This window comes from Lynx canadensis, chromosome E2 (assembly GCF_007474595.2).
Source record: "Lynx canadensis isolate LIC74 chromosome E2, mLynCan4.pri.v2, whole genome shotgun sequence".
NCBI lineage: Eukaryota > Metazoa > Chordata > Mammalia > Carnivora > Felidae > Lynx > Lynx canadensis.
The window spans coordinates 57,609,541-57,632,315 of NC_044317.1; the positions used below are offsets into that span (position 1 = coordinate 57,609,541).

General features: G+C 54.3%; 1 protein-coding gene across 1 annotated transcript; it reads left to right on the top strand.

Moving 5' to 3' along the window:
- Nucleotides 1-189: 189 nt before the first annotated feature.
- On the top strand, nucleotides 190-21,986 carry PRKCG (protein kinase C gamma). Its single transcript, XM_032591385.1, has 19 exons — nucleotides 190-1,295; nucleotides 3,238-3,345; nucleotides 3,921-3,952; nucleotides 4,914-4,996; nucleotides 9,363-9,474; nucleotides 9,639-9,770; nucleotides 10,778-10,934; nucleotides 11,614-11,748; nucleotides 12,050-12,137; nucleotides 12,439-12,468; nucleotides 13,886-14,038; nucleotides 14,356-14,544; nucleotides 15,582-15,673; nucleotides 15,754-15,816; nucleotides 16,273-16,411; nucleotides 17,658-17,738; nucleotides 19,545-19,652; nucleotides 20,611-20,751; nucleotides 20,982-21,986. The coding sequence occupies exons 1-19, from the start codon at nucleotides 1,141-1,143 to the stop codon at nucleotides 21,168-21,170; spliced, it is 2,187 nt and encodes a 728-aa protein (XP_032447276.1). The 5' UTR covers nucleotides 190-1,140; the 3' UTR covers nucleotides 21,171-21,986.
- Nucleotides 21,987-22,775: the final 789 nt, after the last annotated feature.

A 22,775-nucleotide genomic window follows, 5' to 3' on the forward strand; every position in this document is an offset into this window, starting at 1 on the left:
AGGGCAAGGACTAGATTCTTAGGACTGGTGGGAAAAGGGGACAACTTTAATGTTTATTCTTTTTGTTTTGTTTTGTTTTGAGAGAGAGTGGGGGGGGGGGGCGGGGGAGCAGGAGAAAGGCAGAAAGAGAGGAAGGCACGGAGTCCAAAGTGGGCTCCAGGCTCCAAGCTGTCAGCACAGAGCCCGACGCGGGCCTCAAACCCACAAACCGTGAGATCATGACCTGAGCTTAACCGACTGAGCCACCCAGGCACCCCAGAAGGGGACAACTTTATCCTTTGAATCTCCCAATTTACTCTCTCCAACCAGAACTAGTTAGGATCGAAACGGACAAGATTTATCCTTCCTCAGAGTCCAGGAGCACCTCAGAAATAGTGTCTCCGTCTGAGTGCAATGTTTCTTCCAAAATCAACTCTTCAGGTTTCCAATCTCAGGAACAGGCTCTCACGGCTGAGAATCCAGGCACTGGCTCTTCCCCGACTTCTGTCAGTGGCTCACCAGACACTGTCTGTCCTTCCTTCAACTGTCCCCTTCTCCAGGCTCCTGACCTAGCTCAGGTATTTTGTTTCTCCTGAACTAGCATCTCAGCCTCCTCCTTGACTAGCCCACCCCTAGCCCACCTTGGCCCCAGAGGGATGCTTCTAGCATCCAGGTCTGATACTGCCCTCCCCTGCGCAAATCCTTCCACGGCCTACTATCCACTGCCTACAGGTGATACCAAAGCTCCAGTCTGGGCCTTCAGGATCTGACCCTGCCTGCGTTCCCATCATCAGCTCCTTCTTTCCCTTAGTTCTAAGCTCCCTGACAACCGGTCCACAGAAGACCTCGATAAAGAGCAAACGAATTACTCCTACAATGATTCTGTCCCACAGAAATTCCTGTTGTCGGATTCTCCAGCCGGAGGAGAACGCAAATATCTAAACAGAAGTCTGCAAAAATCCCAGGATCATGCAACCTATTTCATGCACTTGGACCCCAGCAAAAGCAACTGGGGAGAGCTATCTCAAAGGAGGGAGGGAGGGGGTTCCCCCCCCCCGGAAGGGCGGGAAGGTCTAATTGGAACAGACGCACCGATTTCCAGCGAGGAGAAGCCTCCTTTTGATCTGTGCAGTGTGCACCCCAGAATTCCGACCTACACCGATGCCTGCCTCCTGCAAGGGAGTCTCGCCCCCTCCCCACCCCATCCCATGCTTGAACCCACTCTGGAAGGCACCAGAGAGAGCAGCTCCAGACCCCGGGGGTGGTGTGCTGGTGATGGAGGAAAGCAGCCAAGCAGACCAAGGTGGGATTCTCAGGTCAGCTTCCAGGACCACTCCCACCCCTACACTTGCCCTTGGGCAGGGCGCACGCCTGGAGGTGGCTGGCAAGGCCAGAACGCCCCATATCTGGGGGAGGGGGGGTTAGGAGGAGAGTCGGATTCCCTCACCACCTCTTCGGCTTCGGGAAGCCCGACCCGAACCCCCAAAATTCCCAGAGAAGGTGTGGTGGGCTCCCCGGGTCCCCGCCCGTGGCGCCCCGCCTCCTATTGCGGGGCACGCCGGGAAACGAAGTTCTCGGCCGCGTCGCCGCAACAGGCGGTCCGCAGGCTCCGACTACAGGTCCCAGGATGCATTGCACTCCGCAGCCCGAGGAGGGCCGTGGTTGCCCTTGGCAACAGAGCGGGTCTCCGAGAGCCGGGACCCGGACGCGCACGGGAGTTGGGGGTAGGGGTGGGGGTGGCGGGGCCGGAGCGCGACCTGAGAGAGGCAAAGACGCGGGCAGAGCGACGGACGGGAGACAGGAGGAGACCGACAGAGCGGCACAGGGTTTTCCAGAGCCAGAGAGGGGGAGAGACGTGGAGGGAGGGGGAGACCCCCAGAGACGAAGAGAGAGGTTCATAGCCAGAGAGGGTGAGAAAGGTGGGGGGCGCTTGGGGGGGGGGGAGAAGGAGAGAGACAAATGAACTCATTCAGAGAGAGAGACCCCCAGCGACAGAGGGTGGGACTGACAGCCCAAGAGTGGGTCAGAGAGGTTTGCAGAGACAGAGACAAAAGTACTTACAGAGACAGGGACACAGTGGGAGAGCGGGAGAGACAGCAAGGACTGAAGAGGTGGGGGAGACAGAGATTGACTCTCAAAAGAGAAAGACGCAGAGGGAGGGAGACACAGAGGCCCACAGAATCACAGACTGAGTCCCCGATTGAGAGAGAGAGAGAGTCACAGGGCCAGAAAGACATACAGAGTCAGGAAGAGGGAGAGCTTCTGGGAGAGAGAGAAGCAGGAATTTAGGAGACCTGCAGGGAGAGGCCGAGGGACACTGATTCACAGTGAGACGGACACCTCTGAGAAAGAGAGAGACCCCGAGACCCAGCGAGGGCCACAGGATGAGCGACAGGCATAAAGGAGACGCGCAGCAGAGACAGAGAGACCAAGAACAAGAGATCGTTCCAGAGGGAGACGTAGACCCAGGCCGGGAGACAGAAATCAAGGCCTGAGCAGCAGACGAGAAAGTGAGACACCAGGCCTCCCCGTTCAGCACTGGGTCCCCAGCACTGACGGCAAAGTTCGTGTCATGAAGCCGAGTGACACAGTCAGAAACCCCGAGATCCGGGTGGCGTCTCATAGGGCTAACCGGGCCCACCGAGGCCCCCCGGGTGGGGAGGAGGACCCGGCCAGGCAACAGGAGGAGGGGGTGGGGGGCGGGGAGGGCGCCTGTCAGAGGATGCCCCCCTCCCTCCAGCCAGCCCCCGGAGCGGGTGTGCGCACGTGTGTTGGGAGCGGGGAGGGCATTTGTCCCGAGCCTCGGGGGGGGGGGGGGGGGGGGCGGAGGGACGCCTTTAAGCTGAAACCCCGCCCCTCGGTCGTCATGGCAACGCCTCCCCCCAGCCGGGGCTCCCACATTTCAGCAGGTGCTTGAGCTTGGAGCTCCCGCCGCCGCCGCCGCCCTTGCCTCGGGCTCCTCGGCGCCCCTGCCCTCGGCTCTCCGCCCTGCCCGCCCGCTCCCCCTGGCGGAGCGGGCGCGCCCCGGGGTGCCGCTCCCTGCCCTGCGCTCCGCGCCTGGAGGTGCCTCGCCCCTCTCCTTCCCTCCTCGCAGTCTCCCCGTGGCTCAGTGCTCTCCCGAGTCTCCGGCTCCTCGCCCTTCTACCTGTTTGCCCCTGCAAGGCGGGATCCTGGTCCCTGCTACGTTCCTGGGGCCATGGCAGGCCTGGGCCCCGGCGGAGGCGATTCAGAGGGGGGACCCCGGCCCCTGTTTTGCAGAAAGGGGGCTCTGAGGCAGAAGGTGGTCCACGAAGTCAAGAGCCACAAGTTCACCGCCCGCTTCTTCAAGCAGCCAACCTTCTGCAGCCACTGCACCGACTTCATCTGGTGAGGGAAGGGGCTGGGGGCCTGAGGGAGGAGGCAACGAGGGATAGAGACTCCTGTCACCCCAGACCCGGAGTGCTCGGGAAGGAGAGGGCTGCAACCCTGGCGCCTGGTCCTAGGGGAGGAGGGAGCTGGGGCCCCGGACCCCTGGGCCTGAGGGAGGAGGGGCTGGGGCCCCGGACCCCTGGGTCTGAGGGAGGAGGGGCTGGGGACCCCGACCCCTGGGTCTGAGGGAGGAGGGGCTGGGGACCCGGACCCCTGGGTCTGAGGGAGGAGGGGCTGGGCACTCGGACCCCAGGGTCTGACTGAGGAGGGGCTGGGGCCCCGGATTCCTGGTTCTGAGGGAGGAGGAGCTGGAGGCCTGGGCTCCTGGGTCTGAGAGAAGGACTGGGGGCCTGGGTTCCTGGGTCTGAGAGAAGAAAGGCTGGGGGTCAGAATTTCTGGGTTCTAGTAAACGAGGCAGCTGGGGCTCGACTCTGGGGTCTTGCTACAGGAGGGAGTCAGACGCAGTGTGGCCGGCAGAGGTGGGAGGCCCAGGTACCCTTATCTGCACTGACCTCTGATCCTTGATCTTGCAGGGGCATTGGGAAACAGGGCCTGCAATGTCAAGGTAAGAGCTGGGGATTCGGACTCCTGGGACCCTCAGGAGGGTGGAGGCTGGGGACCCACGGCCCAGGAGGCTTGACACACGTGTTCTTTGGTCCCCAGAGAGGCGCGGGGGAGCCCGGGGCGGGGGGTGTGGCAAAGACACAGCCTGCGGTGGGGAGGGAGCTCTGACGGCGGGGCCACCGCGGAGGTGGTGCCGGGGGCCCCTCCCTCGGCCGGCTCCAGGTGGGGACAGATATTTGGAGAATCTGTTGCCATGGGAACAGAGAGATTTGGAAAAGGGGAGCTGAAAGGGGGGGCTGGAGATGCGAAGTCAGAGCCCCCCCCCTTCAAGCTGCTGTCGCCATGACAACACCAACAGTCCTAGGCAGGGGCAGGCCCGGGCGGGGTCACCAATGGGCGGGTGGGGGCCGGGCGGGGCTGGCAGTTCTGGGGGGCGGGAGAGGGGGGCGAGTCCTAAAGCACCAGCTGCCACTGCTGAGAACAGAGTGAGTCAGGGAGGGGGAGGCCTGCAATGGCGCCCCCAGACTCACTTCTGCCCAAGTTGCTGCTCTCTCCGTTCTATCAGAGGACATCTCTCTGTTTCTCCCTCCTCCTTGGCCTGCCTCTTTTCTTGCTTTCTTGTCTCTGTCGACGGGATCCTATTTTCTCTGTGTCCCTGTCTCTCTGTCGTCCTCACTCCGTCTCTGCGTCTCTGTGTCTCCCTTTGGCTGTGTGTAGGCACTGGGTTCTCTCTGCTCTGTGATTCTCTTTTGCCTGTTTTGGGGTCCATCTCTTGAATTTCTGTCTCCTGGTTTTTCTCCCCCATTCCATGCTGGGGTCTCTCCTTTGATTTGCTCTCTATTGAACTCTATTTTGGGGCCCCCCCCCCTCTGGTTTTCTTTCTGTTGGAGTCTCCTTCTCTCTGATTTTCTGTCCATTAGGCTCACTCTCTGTCTCTGTGTCTCTATGATTCTCACCTTCAGTTTGCAGCTTTGTGGTTCATCGACGATGCCACGAATTTGTGACCTTCGAGTGTCCAGGCGCTGGGAAGGGCCCCCAGACGGATGTGAGTGCCCGGACACCTGATTCTTCCTCCTTGGGCCGCACCCCCGCCCTCACCCCCTCGGCGTCCGTCCCAATTTCTCCTGCTATTTTTAAGGCTGGGAGGGGAGGGGGGCTGGAGAGATAGGGGGAGCTAGTCTGGCCCAGATTCCCTGCCCTTGGCCTGGAAAGGGGAAATGAGAGGGGCTGAGACAAGCTGGGGACATAGGTGGGGGACAGAGAGGAGGCAGGTGTGAGGGGACCAAAGACCAACATTGGAGAGGGTGGGCTGTCATCCAGGGGTCAAGAGATTTAAAAAAACAGAGAGTTGAGGGACAGACAACTATTGATGAAGATACAGATAAGACAGAATCACAGAAATGCAGAAAAAGATAATGATAGAGACCCAGACAGAGAGACTGAGACAGACAGACAGGCAGAGGATTGGAACAGAGACAGCAACACAGGCGGAAGGAAAAGGCGAGCCACAGGGACTGAGAGAGACAGACAGAGACAAGAAACTCAGAGAGACAGGGCTGCAGATACCCAGAGAGAGAAGCTAGAATAGAAAATGGTAGATATGGAGAATCGCTTAGAAGTTGCCAAGAGGGAGGCCCAGGGAGACCCTGCAACGCACATTCACACATATGTGCAAGTACAGATCCCTCATGCGCACACACGCACACATGTGCATATATATATATATATATATATATATATATCCCCCATGAGCACACACATGTGCATTACAGGTCCCCCATGAACACACACAGATACACACACCTCTGTCTCCCTCCCTCCCCTTCACCCTTCACATGAGGGGAATGTTGGATCCACTTACAAGAACAGTGGATCCTATGTGCCCCTTCACTTTCTGCCTGGCTTGGGGGCTCTTCTCTTTGAGCCTCAATTTCCCCTCTATAAAATGGGACTGAAGGTCTAGTGTTGACCAATAGAGCTTTCTGCAATGATGGAAATGTTCTCTATCTATGCCGTCCAATATGGCAGCCACCAGCCCCGCATAGCTGGCTAGAGGAGCGCTTGAGAGGGGTCACTGTGACTGAGGAATGGAAATCTAAAATTCCATTTAATTTGAATTGATTTAAATTTATTTTTTAATTTTTTTTTCATGTTTATTTATTTTGAAAGAGAGAGAGAACACATGCACATGTGAGGAAAGGGGGGGAAGAGAGAGAGGGGGAGAGAGAATCCCAAGCAGGCCTGCACTCTTAGTGCAGAGCCTGACATGAGGCCCTGAACCCATGAACTGAGACCATAACCTGAGCCGAAATCAAGAGTCAGACCTTAACCTAACCAACTGAGCCATCCTGGCACCCCGGATTGATTTAAATTTAAATAGCCACTTGTGGTTAGTGGCTATTGGGTGGGACAGCATTAATCTAGACATACCCAAGCTTGTGTTTTTTGGTTTTTAGGTTTTTTTTTGTTTTTAATGCTCATTTATTTTTGAGAGAGACAGAGAAAACGAGTGGGGGAGGGACAGAGAGAGGGAGAGAGAGAATCCAAAGCAGGCTCCAGATTCTGAGCTGTCAGCACAGAGCCCAACATGGGGCTCAAACCCACAAACCTGGAGATCATGACCAAGATCATGACCTGAACAGAAGTCAGGTACTCACCTGACTGAGCCACCCAGGCAACCTCCCCAGGCTTGTTTTGATAGTTCAACAAAGCCGAGTGACTTCAGAGTCTAGCCCAGCTTTTGACAGAGGGGTGGAGATAGTTTTATGATTAGCAGATGGAGAAAGAGATGGAATGAAAAATGGAGAGAGAGAAAGGGAGAGAGAGATCTACGGAAGTCCATGGGACATTTTGCCAGCTGGTTAGGCGAAGAAAATTGAAGTTTGCATAGAGAATGTGATTTCACAGAACATATATTGAGCACCCCTTCAGTTCCTCATCTATAGAAGGGGCTGATGATCGTGCCTGCCTTACAGGATTGCTTTGAGGACTAAATGAGTCGAGTATTTGGGACGGTACCTGATATATGACAAGAGACGATATATCCGTTATCATCCTTGTAGAATTACGACTATTTCCCATGAAGAAACAGAGGCAAAAACTGAGGAGGGGTCTTCCTCTATATCACTCCAGCTTTTTTTCCCTTCTTCTTCTTCTTAATGCTTTTGATCTTGTTGTAAGTAACGTGGATCAAGGGCTAAGGAAATGGTGAAGGCTTGGCAAGCATGATTTCCTCTAGACCCCTTTCAGGGAGGCCTCATGGACCCATCTTATAGGGAGGATGGCTGGGTCTCTGCAAAGCGGCGGGGGCGGGGGGGGGGAGCCACAGAGCTGGATGGTGGGCAGAGTCAAAATGTGGACGCTAATCTATCTAATTGGAGCTGTGGTCCTGTCTCCTTTTTAGTAGTGATTTCACCTTGAGAATAATAAGGGCTTCTCTCTGTGGAGTGGTGGAACCTGTGTGTCCCTGTCCGGTGTCCTGCTGAGGGCTGTTATGTTGACCATCACTTAGTGCAGCTGAGTTAGGGTCAGCTGAAGATCTTTAGAGGCCAGGAGCATCGAAAGAGATCACCGCACCTGAGTGTCATTCAAATTAGAGTCCCCACTAAGCTGCAAAGTAGGGGACACCTGAGTGGCTCAGTCAGTTAAGCATCTGACTCCCGATCTCGGCTCAGGTCATGATCTCACAGTTTGCGAGTTTGAGCCCCACGTTAGCCTCTGTACTGACAGTGTGGTGCCTGCTTGGGATTCTCTCTCCCCCCTCTCCTCTGCCCCTCCCCTGCTTGCACACTCTCTCTTAAATAAACTTAAAAAAAAACCTGTAAAATAAAAGCCCGAGAATATCCTGAATTTTCACCTCGGATAACTCTTCTTTTTTTATGTTTATTTATTTTTAAGAGAGAGAGAGGTGAGCAGGGGAGGGGCAGAGAGAGAGGGAGACACAGAATCTGAAGCAGGCTCCAGGCTCTGAGCTGTCAGCACAGAGCCCGACGCGGGGCTCAAACCCATGAGCCGAAATCAGATACTTAACTGACCTAGCCACCGAGGTGCCCCATCACCTATGATAACTTTTGCAATGCATTCCTAGAAAAAGACAAATACCAACTTATTTAACACTCAGACATGGCCAGGGGTGGGGAAGGAATGTCTTACTGGTGTCCTAAATTCATGCTTAATTGCACTCTGGACATTTAGCATTGCTTCAAGATTTAGATTATTTCCACTGGGTAGAGGAGGACACTGAGGCTCAAAATTGGGCACTAACTTGCCCCAAATCACACAGCTGGTAAATGGCCTCACCCTTATTTAAACCCAGGGCTATGTGAGGACCACAATAAAATCACTAATAGTAACCACAGCAGTAAGAATAACCGTACTTAGCACATTTAACATGCCAGGCCCTGCTATGCAGTTTACATTTAATCTTTCTTCTTTTTTAATCATTATTATTATTTTAATTTTTAAAGTTTTATTTATCAAAGAGGGAGGGAGAATGAGTGGGGGAGGAGCAGAGGAGAGAGGGAGACAGAGGATCCCAAAAGGGTCCCATGCTAACAGCAGAGAGCCTAACAAGGTGCTTGAATGCACGAACTGTGAGATCACAACCTGAGACAAGGTCAGATGCTTCACTGACTGAGCCACCCAGGAGCCCCCAAATTTATTATTTTTTAAAGTAATCTCTACACCCAGTGTGGGACCCAGACTCACAACCCCCGAGATCAAGAGTCACATGTCTACCGACCCAGCCAGGCAGGCTCCCCGACACTTGGTCTTTCATTAACTGAGGGGTCCTTTTAATGGAGAGGTTCTATTCCCCATTTCACAAGGGGCTCAGAGAAGGCAGATCAAGAGTGGGCAGACATTGACAGAGGCTGACAGTGAGGGATCTGGGGTTCATTGTGGCCCACAAGTGCTCGAAAATAGCTTTGGGGGGGGGGTGGAGCATAGGGACTATGGGAAGATAGGAGCCGCCACCACCTTCAGGTTCTGTTCAAATCCCACCTTGTTAGCGAGGCCCACCCTGATCACTCTATGCAAATTTAAACGCCCCCACCCCTGGCTGACCCTTGCCTGCTTCGTTTTTCTCCAGAGCACCTGTTACCATGCATCATACTCTTTCATTTATTCACAGTGTTTATTTTCTGTCTCCCTTCCCTAGAAAGTAAACTCCATGTGGACAGCAGTTTTTTTTGTTTCTTTGTTCACGGCTGGTCCTGGCACCAAGAACAGTGCCTGGCACACAGCAGGCACTCAATAAATACTGTAGCGTGAATGAGTGAGGAGGAGCGGGACTGGGAGAGCAAGGCGGAAGGAGGAAGCGTTCAAAGGGCTTCTCTCTCTCTCTCTCTCTCTCTCTCTCTCTCTCTCTCTCTCTGTCCTTACCCCCTCTGATGTCTCCCCTCGGCCCCCAGGACCCCCGGAACAAGCACAAGTTCCGTCTGCACAGCTACAGCAGCCCCACCTTCTGCGACCACTGTGGCTCCCTTCTTTATGGGCTGGTGCACCAGGGCATGAAATGCTCCTGTGAGTAGTCCACGCTTGCTGCTCCTGGCCGAACCTAGCGCTCCGGTGGGGGGGTGGTCAAAGCACAGTGTCTGGGTTCCGGGTAGGGCCGGGGGACGGGGTCTGGAGTTGGGGGGCGGCCAGAAGTGCCACCTCCCGTTTTGTTCCCCCCTCCCCTCACCCAGGCTGCGAAATGAACGTGCACCGCCGCTGTGTGCGCAGCGTGCCCTCTCTGTGCGGGGTGGACCACACGGAGCGCCGAGGGCGCCTGCAGCTGGAGATCCGAGCACCCACGGCGGATGAGATCCACGTCACAGGTGAGGCCCCGCCCCTCTGTCCGGTCCCTCCCCTTCTACCCCCGCCGGAAGGGCAGGGTGCACCTGAGCGGCCCACCCAGCCGAACCGGAAGGTCCCGCCCACAATCCTGACCCCCCCCCCCCCCCCCCCCCCGGTCTGTAAAGGCTGAGCGCCACCCAGCCACGCCCCTTCCAACCTGTAGCCTAGACTCTAGCCTTGACTTGTGACTTTCAGGGCCATTTTTAAAAATTAATTAATTAATTTTATTTTATTTTTAAATTTTTTTAATGTTTATTTATTTTTGAGAGAGAGAGACAGAGCATGAGCGGAGGGGGAGGGGAAGAGAGAGAGGGAGACACAGAACCTGAAGCAGGCTCCAGGCTCTGAGCTGTCAGCACAGGGCCCTACACGGGGCTCAAATTCATCAACTGTGAGATCATGACCTGACTCAAAATCGGATGTCCAACGGACTGAGCCACCCAGGTGCCCCTTTTTTAAAAATTTTTAAATGTTTATTTTTGAGAGACAGAGAGAGAGAGAGAAAGGGCAAGCGGGGGAGAGACAGAGAGAGGGAGACACAGAATCCGAAGCAGGCTCCAGGCTCTGAGCTGTCAGCACAGAGCCTGATGTGAGGCTGGAACCCACAAACCCCATGATCATGACCTGAGCGGAAGTTGGATGCTTAACCGACTGAGCCACCCAGGTGCCCCTTTCAGGGCCTCTTAATGGCCATTTTAGATCAAGGTCCTTGGGAGTGGGGGATGAGAGAAAACCTGGTTCCGAGGGAGGCTTGGGATTACTATGGGTGATGTGGCCAGGGTCCTCACTCTGGGGTCCTAAGGGAGGAGGGGGCTTTGGGTCCGATTTCTGGGTCCCTGGCTGGGGAAAGGGCTTTATGCCTCATCTTCTGGATACCTGGGTCAGGAGAAAGGCTGAGCGCTTGGATTTGGGATTGCCGCTGGGGAAAACTCCGGGGCCTCTTCCTGGATCTCTAACCCAGCCTACACCCCTTCACTTCCTCTCTCAGTTGGCGAGGCCCGTAACCTTATCCCAATGGACCCCAATGGTCTGTCTGACCCCTACGTGAAGCTGAAGCTCATCCCAGACCCTCGGAACTTGACAAAGCAAAAGACCCGGACCGTGAAAGCCACGCTAAACCCTGTGTGGAACGAGACCTTTGTGTTGTGAGCTTCGGGTGCAGGGGATGCTGTGATGACTGACAGAGAATGATCGGAGGGTCCTGGTGGCCCACGAGACCCCAGAGAGCAAAGTGTGGGAGGTGTTAGGATAGGGGGATCCCAAAAAAAGGCGGTGGGAGAGGGAAGAGAGTGGCTGAGGGAGAGGGCTGGAGTTAGAGAAGCAGAGAGACAGATATCTGTGCATTTAATCTCCATCAAAGCCCACTACTTTAGAGTGAAACAGAGATCGGAGGGGCGGGGGGGATGCTCAGAAGAAGGCACAAACCCAAAGAGACAGAATGGGGAGTGGGTGTGAGCAGGGGAGGGTGGCAGGAATAGAAAGAGAAGCCAATCAACAGAAAGACAGAAGGACAGAGACCTAGAGGAAGGAGGGGGGCACAGAGACTCAGGAGAGAGATCTGGAGAGAAAAGACAGGACACAGGGATGGGAAGGAGCCAAGAATGTGGGAGGACCGGAGAGAGACTGAGAGCTGTCTACATGTACTCAAGGTCCTGATATTGGGGGAGACCCCCTTCGTGGAGGATCAGAGACGACAGGACACTTTAGAGAGCAGGAACAGACCCCAGCTCGCCCCAGAAGGGCTTGCCTGCTCCACCAGCACCAGGGATGGGGAGCAGAGGCAGCGGGGAGCTGGACCCTCACTCCGCCGCCCCCTTCCCGCAGCAACCTGAAGCCAGGAGACGTGGAGCGCAGGCTTAGCGTGGAGGTGTGGGACTGGGACCGGACTTCCCGCAACGATTTCATGGGCGCCATGTCCTTCGGGGTCTCGGAGCTGCTCAAGGCGCCGGTGGATGGCTGGTGAGGGCAGGGCAGGGGCGGAGGCTGTGCCTTGGCCTGTCCATCTCTGTGTATAGTCTGTCTCCTTGGGCCACCCTCATTCTGCCTCCCTGCACTTCTCCCTCCCTTGCCCCCATCGCTCTCCCCTCCTCCTCCCTTCCTGTGTCCCCCCACTCCGTGTCTCTCTCGCCTATCCCACTCTGTCCATCACCGTGTCTTTCTCTCTGTGTCTCTTTCCCCCCTCTGATACCTCTGCCTCTCCCGTGGGTGCCCCCCTTCTGCCCCGACTCCTGCCCCACTCTGGTCTCCTTCTGTATGTCAGGTACAAGTTACTGAACCAGGAGGAGGGCGAATATTACAATGTGCCAGTGGCTGATGCTGACAACTGCAGCCTCCTCCAGAAGTTTGAGGTACTCAGGCCCCACTTCTCCCAGGGGGAGCCCAGCCCTGCGGCCCACAGTTCAGAGCTGCCCCCTCCCTGCACCCACTGGTTGCCCACTGGTCCTGGGACTACAATTCCCAGAAGACCCTGGCGCTCCCTTCCCCCTGCTTTTCTAGGGGACTCCTGCCCCACGGTATGATGGGACTTAGAGTTCCTATCCATCCCCTTGGCTTGGGGGGTTGGAGTCCCCACCCCCTGCTCTAGGGCATCCTCCTACCTCTCTCGGGGCTCTGACTCTGCCTTTCTCCTCCACCCCCCTCTCCCCGCAGGCCTGTAACTACCCCCTGGAACTGTACGAGGTGCGTGGAGCTCAGGCCTGGAATGGAGACATTTTCATCCCTTGTGGTCTACGTCTGTCTCCCCATGTCTTCTCCCTCCCCTGGTATCAGTTTTCACGCCCACACACGCGGGATGAGCACAGGTTTGGAGGTGGTCTTGTGCTTGTTGAGTAAACCTAGCATTCCAGAGGTGAATCTGACCCTTAACCAAGTCCCCAAGGTGGAGACACAGTCACAGATACTTAAATTCCAGGATGATGTAGTGCATTAGAGGTAGAGCACCCCCCCCCCTCCCCCAGGAGCCTAGAGGAGACACTCACCCAGCCTGGGGGGAAGGTGCTGGGGGAGGGTGAATCCCTGAGGAGGTGACTGCTGAACTGAACTTTGAGTTTTTCTATTTCTCACTGTGGCCTTTCTCTCCTCCATTCATTTTCTCACTCTCTCAACACCTATTCCCTGTTAGCCAAACCCTGTTCTGGGCATAGAATCAGTCCATTCCCTGGGGAGCTCCGATTTCAAAGTAGGAGAAAGTGACAGATGGAGACATTCTCCTGGAAGGAAGATGCTTGGTAATAGAGGTAGTAGCCTCAGGCACTAGGGAGAATTGGAAGCACCTGGCTCAGCCTGGGAGCGCCAGAGAAAGCTTCCTAGGGAGGGGAGCCCCAGAGGAAGTGCAAGGAGAGGGAGACCATATTTCCAGGCTGAAGGCTAGAAATCCTTCCAGGCAGCCGGAAGAGCAGGCCTGTGGTGGGAGCGGGTGAGGCGTGTCTGTAGCACCACGAGGACAGTGGGGCCGAAGGGGGGAGAGAGTGGGAAGGAGTAGGACATTAAGGCAGAGAGGGAAGGAGTGTGCCTTGTCCTTCACTGGAAGGATTTTATCTTAAACCGGTGGGCCGTGGGAGCATCGAAGGTGGCCTAGGATGGTTTAGGTCGGAACAAGACAAAGGCTGTTTGTAGAGAATAGATGGTGGAGGCAAAGGGGGGAAGAGGGAGGAGGCTCTGTGGAGACTCAGGTGGGAGGAGCGGTAAAGGTGTTCAGGTGCTGGGTGATGCTGAAGATGCAAAAAGGGGGGAGACACAGTCTCTGGCTTTAATGGATTTTGATTTCTGGCTCTGCTGCTTATTTGCTGTGTGACTTTGGGCAAGTTATTTGGTGTCTCTGTGCCAACTTTCTCTTCTCTAAAATGGCGCATGGTGGTGATAACAGGGTTATCTAACAGCATAGAGTGATCTGTCTGAGTGTTAGTTAAACGATAAACCCTCCAGGTTATGGAAAATCAGCACAAGTGCTAAAGCCAAGGAGGGGGGGCAGAGACAGGTTTCCCTTTTCTCTCCCTCTCTTCTCATCCCTTTCGTTCTTGGCTGCTGTCTCTCTTAGAGACATCTTCTTGTCCCCATCTGGGGTCTGACTACCTTCCATCTCTCTCCTTTCTCACAGCGGGTGCGGATGGGTCCCTCTTCCTCTCCCATCCCCTCCCCATCCCCTAGTCCCACGGACTCCAAACGCTGTTTCTTTGGGACAAGCCCTGGACGTCTGCACATCTCCGACTTCAGCTTCCTCATGGTTCTAGGAAAAGGCAGCTTTGGGAAGGTTGGATTCCTGGGGCTCTGGGGGAAGGGGGAGATGTCTGGGGAAAGATCAGATTTCTGGTCCTTAGGAAGGAGGTACATGGGGAAGGACACTAGACTACTGAGCCCCCCAGAGGGGGGTCAGTGGGACACCTGAGTGCCTCTGAGAGGACAGGCATAAAGATTCTGATGCTTTCCCTGAGGGAGTGGTCAGCAAAACCAGGGTGCCCAGTCCCTGAGAGAGAGGGGGAGGACCTGGGATTTCATTTCTTTGTGTCTCTGAAGGGGGAGGGCAGCGACCCCATGATGGACTGGGCCTTTTGGGGCCTCTGTCGCTAGGTGATGCTGGCTGAGCGCAGGGGCTCTGATGAGCTCTACGCCATCAAGATCCTGAAGAAAGACGTGATTGTCCAGGATGATGATGTGGACTGCACCCTGGTGGAGAAGCGCGTGCTGGCCCTGGGGGGCCGAGGCCCGGGAGGCCGGCCCCACTTTCTCACCCAGCTGCACTCCACCTTCCAGACCCCGGTGAGGAAGGAGGGGGCAGAGTCCGGCTCAGGTCGAGCGTCTGCTCTGGGATTCTGAGTTTACAGGCAAAAAGAACCTTCCCCGCCCCGCCCACTCTGACTGGGCGTGGCCAGATGGGTGGGATCCTGATTAGGCGGGACCTGAGCCAGCTTGGTCTTGAGTGGGTGGGTTTTTTTTTTCTTTTTTTCTTTTTTTCTTTTTTTTTTGAGTGAAGGAGTTTTGAGTAAAGGAGTGCGTGAGTGGTGTGCCAATAGCTGCGCGCTAAGTAATGTGGTCGTCATTCTTGGATTCTGAGTAAATGTCTCATCAGAAATGGTGCGCGTCCCGAAGATTGAGGAATGGGACGACAAGTCAGAACCTTCAGAGGCTTTTATTTGTTTGTTTGTTTTTAATTTTTTATGCTTATTTATTTCTGAGACAGAGAGAGACAGAGCATGAGTGGGAGAGGGGCAGAGAGAGAGAGGGAGACACAGAATCCAAAGCAAGCTCCAGGCTCTGAGCTGTCAGCACAGAGCCGGATGCGGGGCTCGAACTCACAAACCGTGAAATCATGACCTGAGCCAAAGTCAGACACCCAACCGACTGAGTCACCCAGGCGTCCCAGAAACCTTCAGAGGTTTGAGAAGGCATGACTGCTTCAAAAAAGCTCTGGATGGGCACAGTTAGATTCCTGGATTTAAAAAAAGAAAGAAAGAAAGAAAGAAATTAGTATCCATTGCAAGTGAAAAAAAAAAAAATCTTTGGTTCCTAGCAGGTGGTCAGGATTGCTTTTGTGTGTGAGTAGCTATGGAAAGAGGTTTTGGTATCCTTAGGATTTCCAGGGAATGGTGGGCCTCAGCCTTCAATTCTAAGAGGGCGGGACCAGTTCGGAGTAATAGGGGATATGGCAGGTTGAGATTCTGAGCTGGCTGGGTTAGAACCAATGGGGCCTCCCAGTTCTGATTGGGTGGATGTGGAGCCTTCCGAGTTTGTCTCGAGTGCGCAGGAATGGACGTGTCCTACCCCCTCTAAGCACCAGTGCCCCGCCTCTCCGGCAGGACCGTCTGTATTTTGTGATGGAGTATGTCACCGGGGGCGACCTGATGTACCACATCCAGCAATTGGGCAAGTTTAAGGAGCCCCATGCAGCGTGAGTCTCAGCTGAGAGAGGAGGGGTGGGGCGAGGGGGACCCCAGCCTTTGAGCTTCTAACTCCCACCTCCTTCTCTAGGTTCTACGCAGCAGAAATCGCCATCGGCCTCTTCTTCCTTCACAATCAGGGCATCATCTACCGGTGAGCAGTCTGGGCCTTTCAGTGGAGGCAGTCAGGCCCCTAGAGGGAAAGGGATCAAACTTACAGCTCTAGGGGCTCCTGGCTGGCTCAGTGCATAGAGCATGCGACTCTTGATCTCGGCATCCTGAGTTCAAGTCCCACGTTGGGCCTAGAGCTTACTTGAAAAACAAAACAAAGGGGTGCCTGGGTGGCTCACTCTGTTGAACATCTGACTCTTGATTTCGACTCAGGTCATGATCCCAGGGTTGTGGGATTGAGCCCTGAACTGGGCTCTGCGTTGATCGTGGAGCCTGCTTGGGATTCTTTCTTTCTCTCTGCCTCTCTTCTGTGCTCACGCATGTGCGTGCTCTCTCTCTAAAATAAACAAAAACAAAACAAAGATCAAAACCTTGTAACTCCAGCCCATTGAACTCTACCCTTCCTTCAATGCCTATCCATCCAACCCCCTACCCCCAGGGACCTGAAATTAGACAACGTGATGCTGGATGCTGAAGGACACATCAAAATCACTGACTTTGGCATGTGTAAGGAGAACGTCTTCCCTGGGACCACCACCCGCACCTTCTGTGGGACCCCAGACTACATAGCCCCTGAGGTAACCCTCCCTTGGCTGTCCTTGGTGCTGCACAAGTTCGCCGAGTGGGTATGGTCAGTTGTCTAACATTCAGAATGTCGGGGGGCTGACCCTGGGGTCTTTTTTTTTTAATATTTATTTTTGAGAGACAGAGAGAGAGAGAGAGAGAGAAGAGAGAGAGGGCGAGTGGAGGAGGGGCAGAGAAAAAGGGAGACACAGAATCGGAAGTAGGCTCCAGGCTCTGAACTGTCAGCATAGAGCCTGACTCAGGGCTCTAACTTAACAAACCATGAGATCATGACCTGAGCCGAAATCAGCTGCTTAACCAACTGAGCCACCCAGGTGCCCCCTGACCCTGGGGTCTTTGCATGAGTCATGGGTGATCTAACAACAAACAGAGCAGAAAGGCCTGTGTGTCAGCATTCCAAGTGGGCAGAGCTGGGTGTCTAAACAGGCTAAGTGGGCAGAGAGTTGGGTGAGTGTTCTAAAAGAGTGGAACCCTCTCTACTGGTAACAATTCTCAGACAATAGCACCTGTTACAGGACTACTCTAAGAAGGTGTACCCTTGAGTGGGTGGGGCCTGTGTCTCTCCACCACCACCCCCCCCCAGCCCTAAGCATTTCCTGAATATTTCAGGTGGGTGGAATATACTCTAACTTTTTGTTAAAGGGGTGGAGCTAATGATCTGACTGTATGTAAGTAGATAGAGTGTCCTGAGTTTTCTCAGTGGAAGGAGGAAGTGTCATCCTTAATCTTTCTGGGTGATTCAATGCTAATGCCCAAATAATGTCAATGGTTTCAAAACATGGCTGGGAATCAGAATCACCCGTGGAGATTTTGAAATATACACACATATTAGTGACTCTCACTCTGGTCTGTTGAGGCTGGAATTCTTTAGGGCTAGGGAACAGCCCCCTAGGTGAATCTTAAATACATCCAGATTTAAGAATCTCTGGTGTCTGAAAATTAGCCCTCATGCACCTGTTATTGTAAGGAGAGGGTCTAGTTACCAGAATATTTTGGCTGGGTGGAACTTTTGACTTGGTCCTTAGATAATCTTCATATTTGGAACCAAAGGAACATTCTAAGTAGGAAAATTTTGTTTCTGAATTTTCCAAAAAGATGGAACTGAAGTGTTCTGAGTGGGAAGAGTTTGTGTTGACAACACTTAGTGTGGGTAGGGTTCTCTGGGGGTGAGGCTAGAGGGGGTCTTAGGCTTCTTAAAGCACAAACCATGATACCTTGCCTTCCATCCTCTCTCACCAGATCATTGCCTACCAACCCTATGGAAAGTCTGTTGATTGGTGGTCCTTTGGGGTTCTGTTGTATGAGATGTTGGCAGGACAGGTAAGGGAAGCTGGGGACAGGCTGGCCTGCCTAAAGGCAACACAGCGGGGGATGCCACCTGTTACAAGGACTTTATCTTAAAGGAGCAGGGTAGGAAGTGATGTCTGTCATCTAAGGAGGGGTGCTAAGCAGTTGGGAATATCACGCCTGGATAGCGCTGTCCTTGGTCCTGAAGCATTATTTTCCCATAGGCCTGGGGTTCTTTAAATTCGTTGTTGTTGTTTTTTTAAATCTTTATTTTTGAGGGAGAGAGAGACAGAGTGCAAGCAGGGGAGGAACAGAGAGAAAGACACAGAATCCAAAGCAGGCTCCAGGCTCTGAGCTGTCAGCATAGAGCCCAACAGGGGACTCGAACCCACGAACTGTGAGATTATGACCTAAGCCAAAGTCTGATGCTTAACCGACTAAGCCACCCAGGCACCCCAGGCCTGGGGTTCTTTAAACGTTTTTTGTTTTTTGTGTTTTTTTCGGTGACAAGGACCCCATCTCAGAACAACGTGTTTAATTTTTTTTTAATGTTTATTTATTTTTGAGAGAGAGAAACAGAGCACAAGTGGGGGAGGGGCAGAGAGCAAGGGAGACACAAAATCTGAAGCAGGGGCTTTGAACTCACGAACCGTGAGATTATGACCTGAGCCAAAGTTGGATGCTCAATTGACTGAGCCACCCAGGCACCCCAGAATAATGTGTTTAAATCTATGAAATAAAATAATAGGATTACAAAGGAAATCAATCATATTGAAATATGGTTATCAAAACTTTAAAATTTTGATTTAACTTAGTTCAGCCAATTAAATACATTTCATTTTTTTTTTTAATTTTTTTTTTCAACGTTTATTTATTTTTGGGACAGAGAGAGACAGAGCATGAACGGGGGAGGGGCAGAGAGAGAGGGAGACACAGAATCGGAAACAGGCTCCAGGCTCTGAGCCATCAGCCCAGAGCCTGACGCGGGGCTCGAACTCACGGACCGCGAGATCGTGACCTGGCTGAAGTCGGACGCTTAACCGACTGCGCCACCCAGGCGCCCCTAAATACATTTCATTTAAATGTATACAGTTGTCTAAATATTACACATAGGGATGTGGATGTATATGTGATTTCCTATTCATGAATTAAATAGTGATATCTCATGGTGATGGGAAGTAAATAGGCAAGTCTACCAGTAATCTTGAAGTTGAGATGACTAATATTTTGAGATAACTGCAACTCTAATGTGATAAGAAATTATCTGTGATTCCTGTTGGTGATGAAGTCATAAGTACTTCATAACTGTTTGTGGTTTTTGCCCACCATTCATAACTGAAGGGAATGAGAAATTGCAGTTAGTGATTTTTAAAAATAAAGATAAGCTTTTTTTCCTATTCAAGCTCACGGGCCCCTTCAGTTGCACAAACAGACTTCCTAGACCCCACATTAAGAATCCTTGCCTTGCTTTTGTGTCTCCTAATTCCAGAAGACTGGAGGCCACTCATCCAGCCAGGAGAATGTTTTTACAGTTTTCCTGCACTTTTTCCTCTCTTCTATTTAAATGACATATTGTCTAATTAACACCCCGCTGATTTTGCATAGCAGAGAAAGACAGAACAGCAAAGAGGTGCAGAGAGCTGAGATAGGAAACAAGGTCCATTTGAGATAGGAAACAAGAGTCTGAGAGGAAGGGAGAGAATGCGTTGGTGGTTTGGTCGAAATTTTCCCCAGGATGTTGGAGGGGGATGTTCATGTTCACGGTGGGTGCTGAGGGTTTGCAAGGTGGGGAAAGGCAGTCTGTCAAGTCCTGACACATTCTCCTCTCTCTTTCCTCAGCCCCCTTTCGATGGGGAGGATGAGGAAGAGCTGTTTCAGGCTATCATGGAACAAACCGTCACTTACCCCAAGTCGCTTTCCCGGGAAGCTGTGGCCATCTGCAAGGGGGTAAGAACTCCCTGACCCCCAGATTCTCCACACAACCCATTCGCCCCACCGCCACCATCCAGGGTTGCCCGGGCAGCGTCCCTGTGCGCATTAGAAAAGTATAATACAGAGATTTTGTTAGAACATTAATTACTGACTGCCGTGCTGTCACCTCCTGTCCCATGATGGCCTCTGTCTCCTTCTCTGCTGCACCCACCCCTCAGCTCACTGCAGGGAGTGCTGGAAGGCCAGGGCCTGCCTCTGCAAGGGGGTGGATCAGGTCAACCTAACTCCTGCCACTTTCCCTCCGGGGATCTTGGGCAAGCCACCGACACTCTGGGAGCCTGTCTCCTCTCTTGGGGTTATGGAGCTAATGCAGGATAAGGAGCCTAGCCTATGGCAGCTTTTCCAAGAACATTAGCACACTTGTGTTTCTGGCTCCTGTCTCCATTCTCTCTGACTCTCACTCTCTGGGTTCTGTCTCCTATCTCTGCCTCCATCTACATTTGATGGGGCCTCCTGTGTCACTACCATTTCTCTGTGTCCCTTGGGCTCTCTGTCAACCCCTTGCATCTGTGTCCCCCTCTCTCTGGGCATCTGTTACCCACTTACCCCCGACTGCCATACACACACACACACACACACACACACACACACACACACACACTGGGTCCTTCTCTCTCTGGAACTCTCCTCCTCTCTGAGTCTCTGCCTTCATATTGTGTCTTTATCCTCTCTGGGGTTTTGTCTCGTGGATCTCCACCCTTCTCTCTTTCCGCATATCTGCCCCCCCTCCCCCTCCCCATCTGCTTTATCTCCCACCTTCTCTGGGTCTCTGCACTCCCCCTGGGTCTCTATCTCTCCCCCCTCTCTCTATGCTGTGTCTCTGTTCTGCTGTTTTTGCTTTTCTGCCTTTCTCGTTCTCTGTGCCTCCCTGTCCGGGACCCTGTCTGTCTGTCTGTCTCTGTGTTTTCCACAGTTCCTAACTAAGCACCCAGCGAAACGCCTGGGCTCAGGGCCGGACGGGGAGCCCGCCATCCGTGCTCATGGCTTTTTCCGCTGGATGGACTGGGAGCGGCTGGAACGACTGGAGATCGCGCCTCCGTTCAGACCCCGTCCGGTTAGCCACCTTGCGGGAACCCTGGTCCCTGGGGATGGGGGACCCAGGAGCTCCCATTCCCATATGTAGAGGTGGGGTGGGGCTCCCTCTGCGGAGACGCCCCAATGGGAGATGCAGAGCCCACGGAGGATGCGCTGATTCCAGAGGAGACAGGACATGGTCACAGGGGACACAGAGGGACACCAAGGAGCAGACGGAATTTCATCTTTCCCTCCCCGTGCTCCCCACAGTGTGGACGCAGCGGCGAGAACTTCGACAAGTTCTTTACGCGGGCGGCGCCAGCGTTGACCCCCCCAGACCGCCTGGTTCTGGCCAGCATCGACCAGGCCGATTTCCAAGGCTTCACCTACGTGAACCCGGATTTCGTGCACCCCGACGCCCGCAGCCCCGTCAGCCCGCCGCCGGTGCCAGTCATGTAATCTCACCTGCCACCACTAGGTGTCCCCATTGCTCCCTCCCCGCACCAGTCTTACACCTCCCCCCCACCCCCCACCTCCACCCCCTTTCCGATTTAGATCTTGCTCCCCAGCATTCTGGCCTCTGCCCCGTGGGTGCTAGATGCCCCTCCCAAGCGTTCCTGGCATTCTAAGCTCCATACAGTCTCTGGAGCCTCACTGTGTTCTAGACTCTGCTGTGCTGAGCCCGGGATTCTCACCCACCTTGGTGTTCTGGACTCTGCGCTACCAGAACCTTCACCACGGTCCCAACTCCGTGGGGTTCTAGACTCCGTGTTGGTAGAATCTCTGTCTCTCTCTCTCTTTTTTTTTTTTTTTTCTTCTCCTTTCTTTCTGGGAAATAGTCTTATGGGGTGGGCTGTTCTAGACTTGGATTCTAGAACAACCCTTCACCTCTGACCTGCCCCCCACTCCCCCCACCAACGACGTCCACCCCATTCTGGAGTGAGTGGGAGGCTGTGCCCCCACGCTCCCGTGCCCCTCGTCCACACTCTAGGGATTCCTGGGATGGATGAAGGATCCCTACCCCCAGCTGTTCTCAATCAGCTTTTGTTCTAGACGCCCCTACCCCGAACCCGTCACTGCTCGCCTGCCAGGTGCATGGCTCCAGTCCTGCTCGGAACCTCCTCCACCTCCCCTCCCTCTTCCCCTCCCCCCCCCTTCCCGTGCCTGCCACTCTGGGGGGGGGGGTCTGTCCTCCTCCCCCTGCCCACTGCCCTCTTCTTTGGCTCTCTCGCCCGGCCACAGCTGCTGGAGAATAAATTTGGGATGCTGATGCTGGGTGTTGGGATGTTTTCTTCTAAAGCTTGAAGAAGGAAGGGGGGCGGGGTGTGGAGGTGGGACAACGTACACGGAAACGCGCTCGCGCGCGCTCACACACATATACAGGCTGGGGGTGGGGCGGCAGAGAGAGGGAAAGCAGAGAGACCCATAAAGTGGGCAGAACAGACCCACAGCGGGAGAGGGAAAGAGCAGCGACCGGGGGTGGGGGTTGGGGGGCGCGAGGGCCCAAAGTGGGCACATGCACAAGGAGGTAGGAATGGACACGCAGACCACTGGGGATGCCGGGTGGAGCCCGCCCCCCGCCCCAGCACAGACACAAACATTCACATACTCACCCAGAGCAACACAGACGCTCACAGACACACTGAAACCCAGAGTCTGGCGCGGGGCGGGGGACGGGGGTGGGGTTGGGGGTGGGGGGAAGCAGTCCTGAGCGGGGAGATGACAGGCCAGCCTCCCGTTGAGGGGTCTGGAGACTTGATCACTGGGAGACCCCACGACAGAGCAGGCAGACACCCAGAACCCGTGAGCTTAAGACTCAGCCACGGAGGCCGAAGACAGGCGGACGCGCCCTCCGGGCCTCTTTGCCTTGACCCACTTGCGGAGAAGGGGGGTGGGGGTGGGGGGCGGTGGAAAGAAGTCCCAGCGGACTACAGTTCCCAGCAGACACCGCGGCGGCCCCTTCCCCCAAGTGCGGCCCCTCTCCGCCGGGGCTGATGGAAAATGTAGTCCCAGACCCGAGGCAGGCCGGTTGAATGGTGTGCCTGTGTCTGTGTGTTTGGAGGG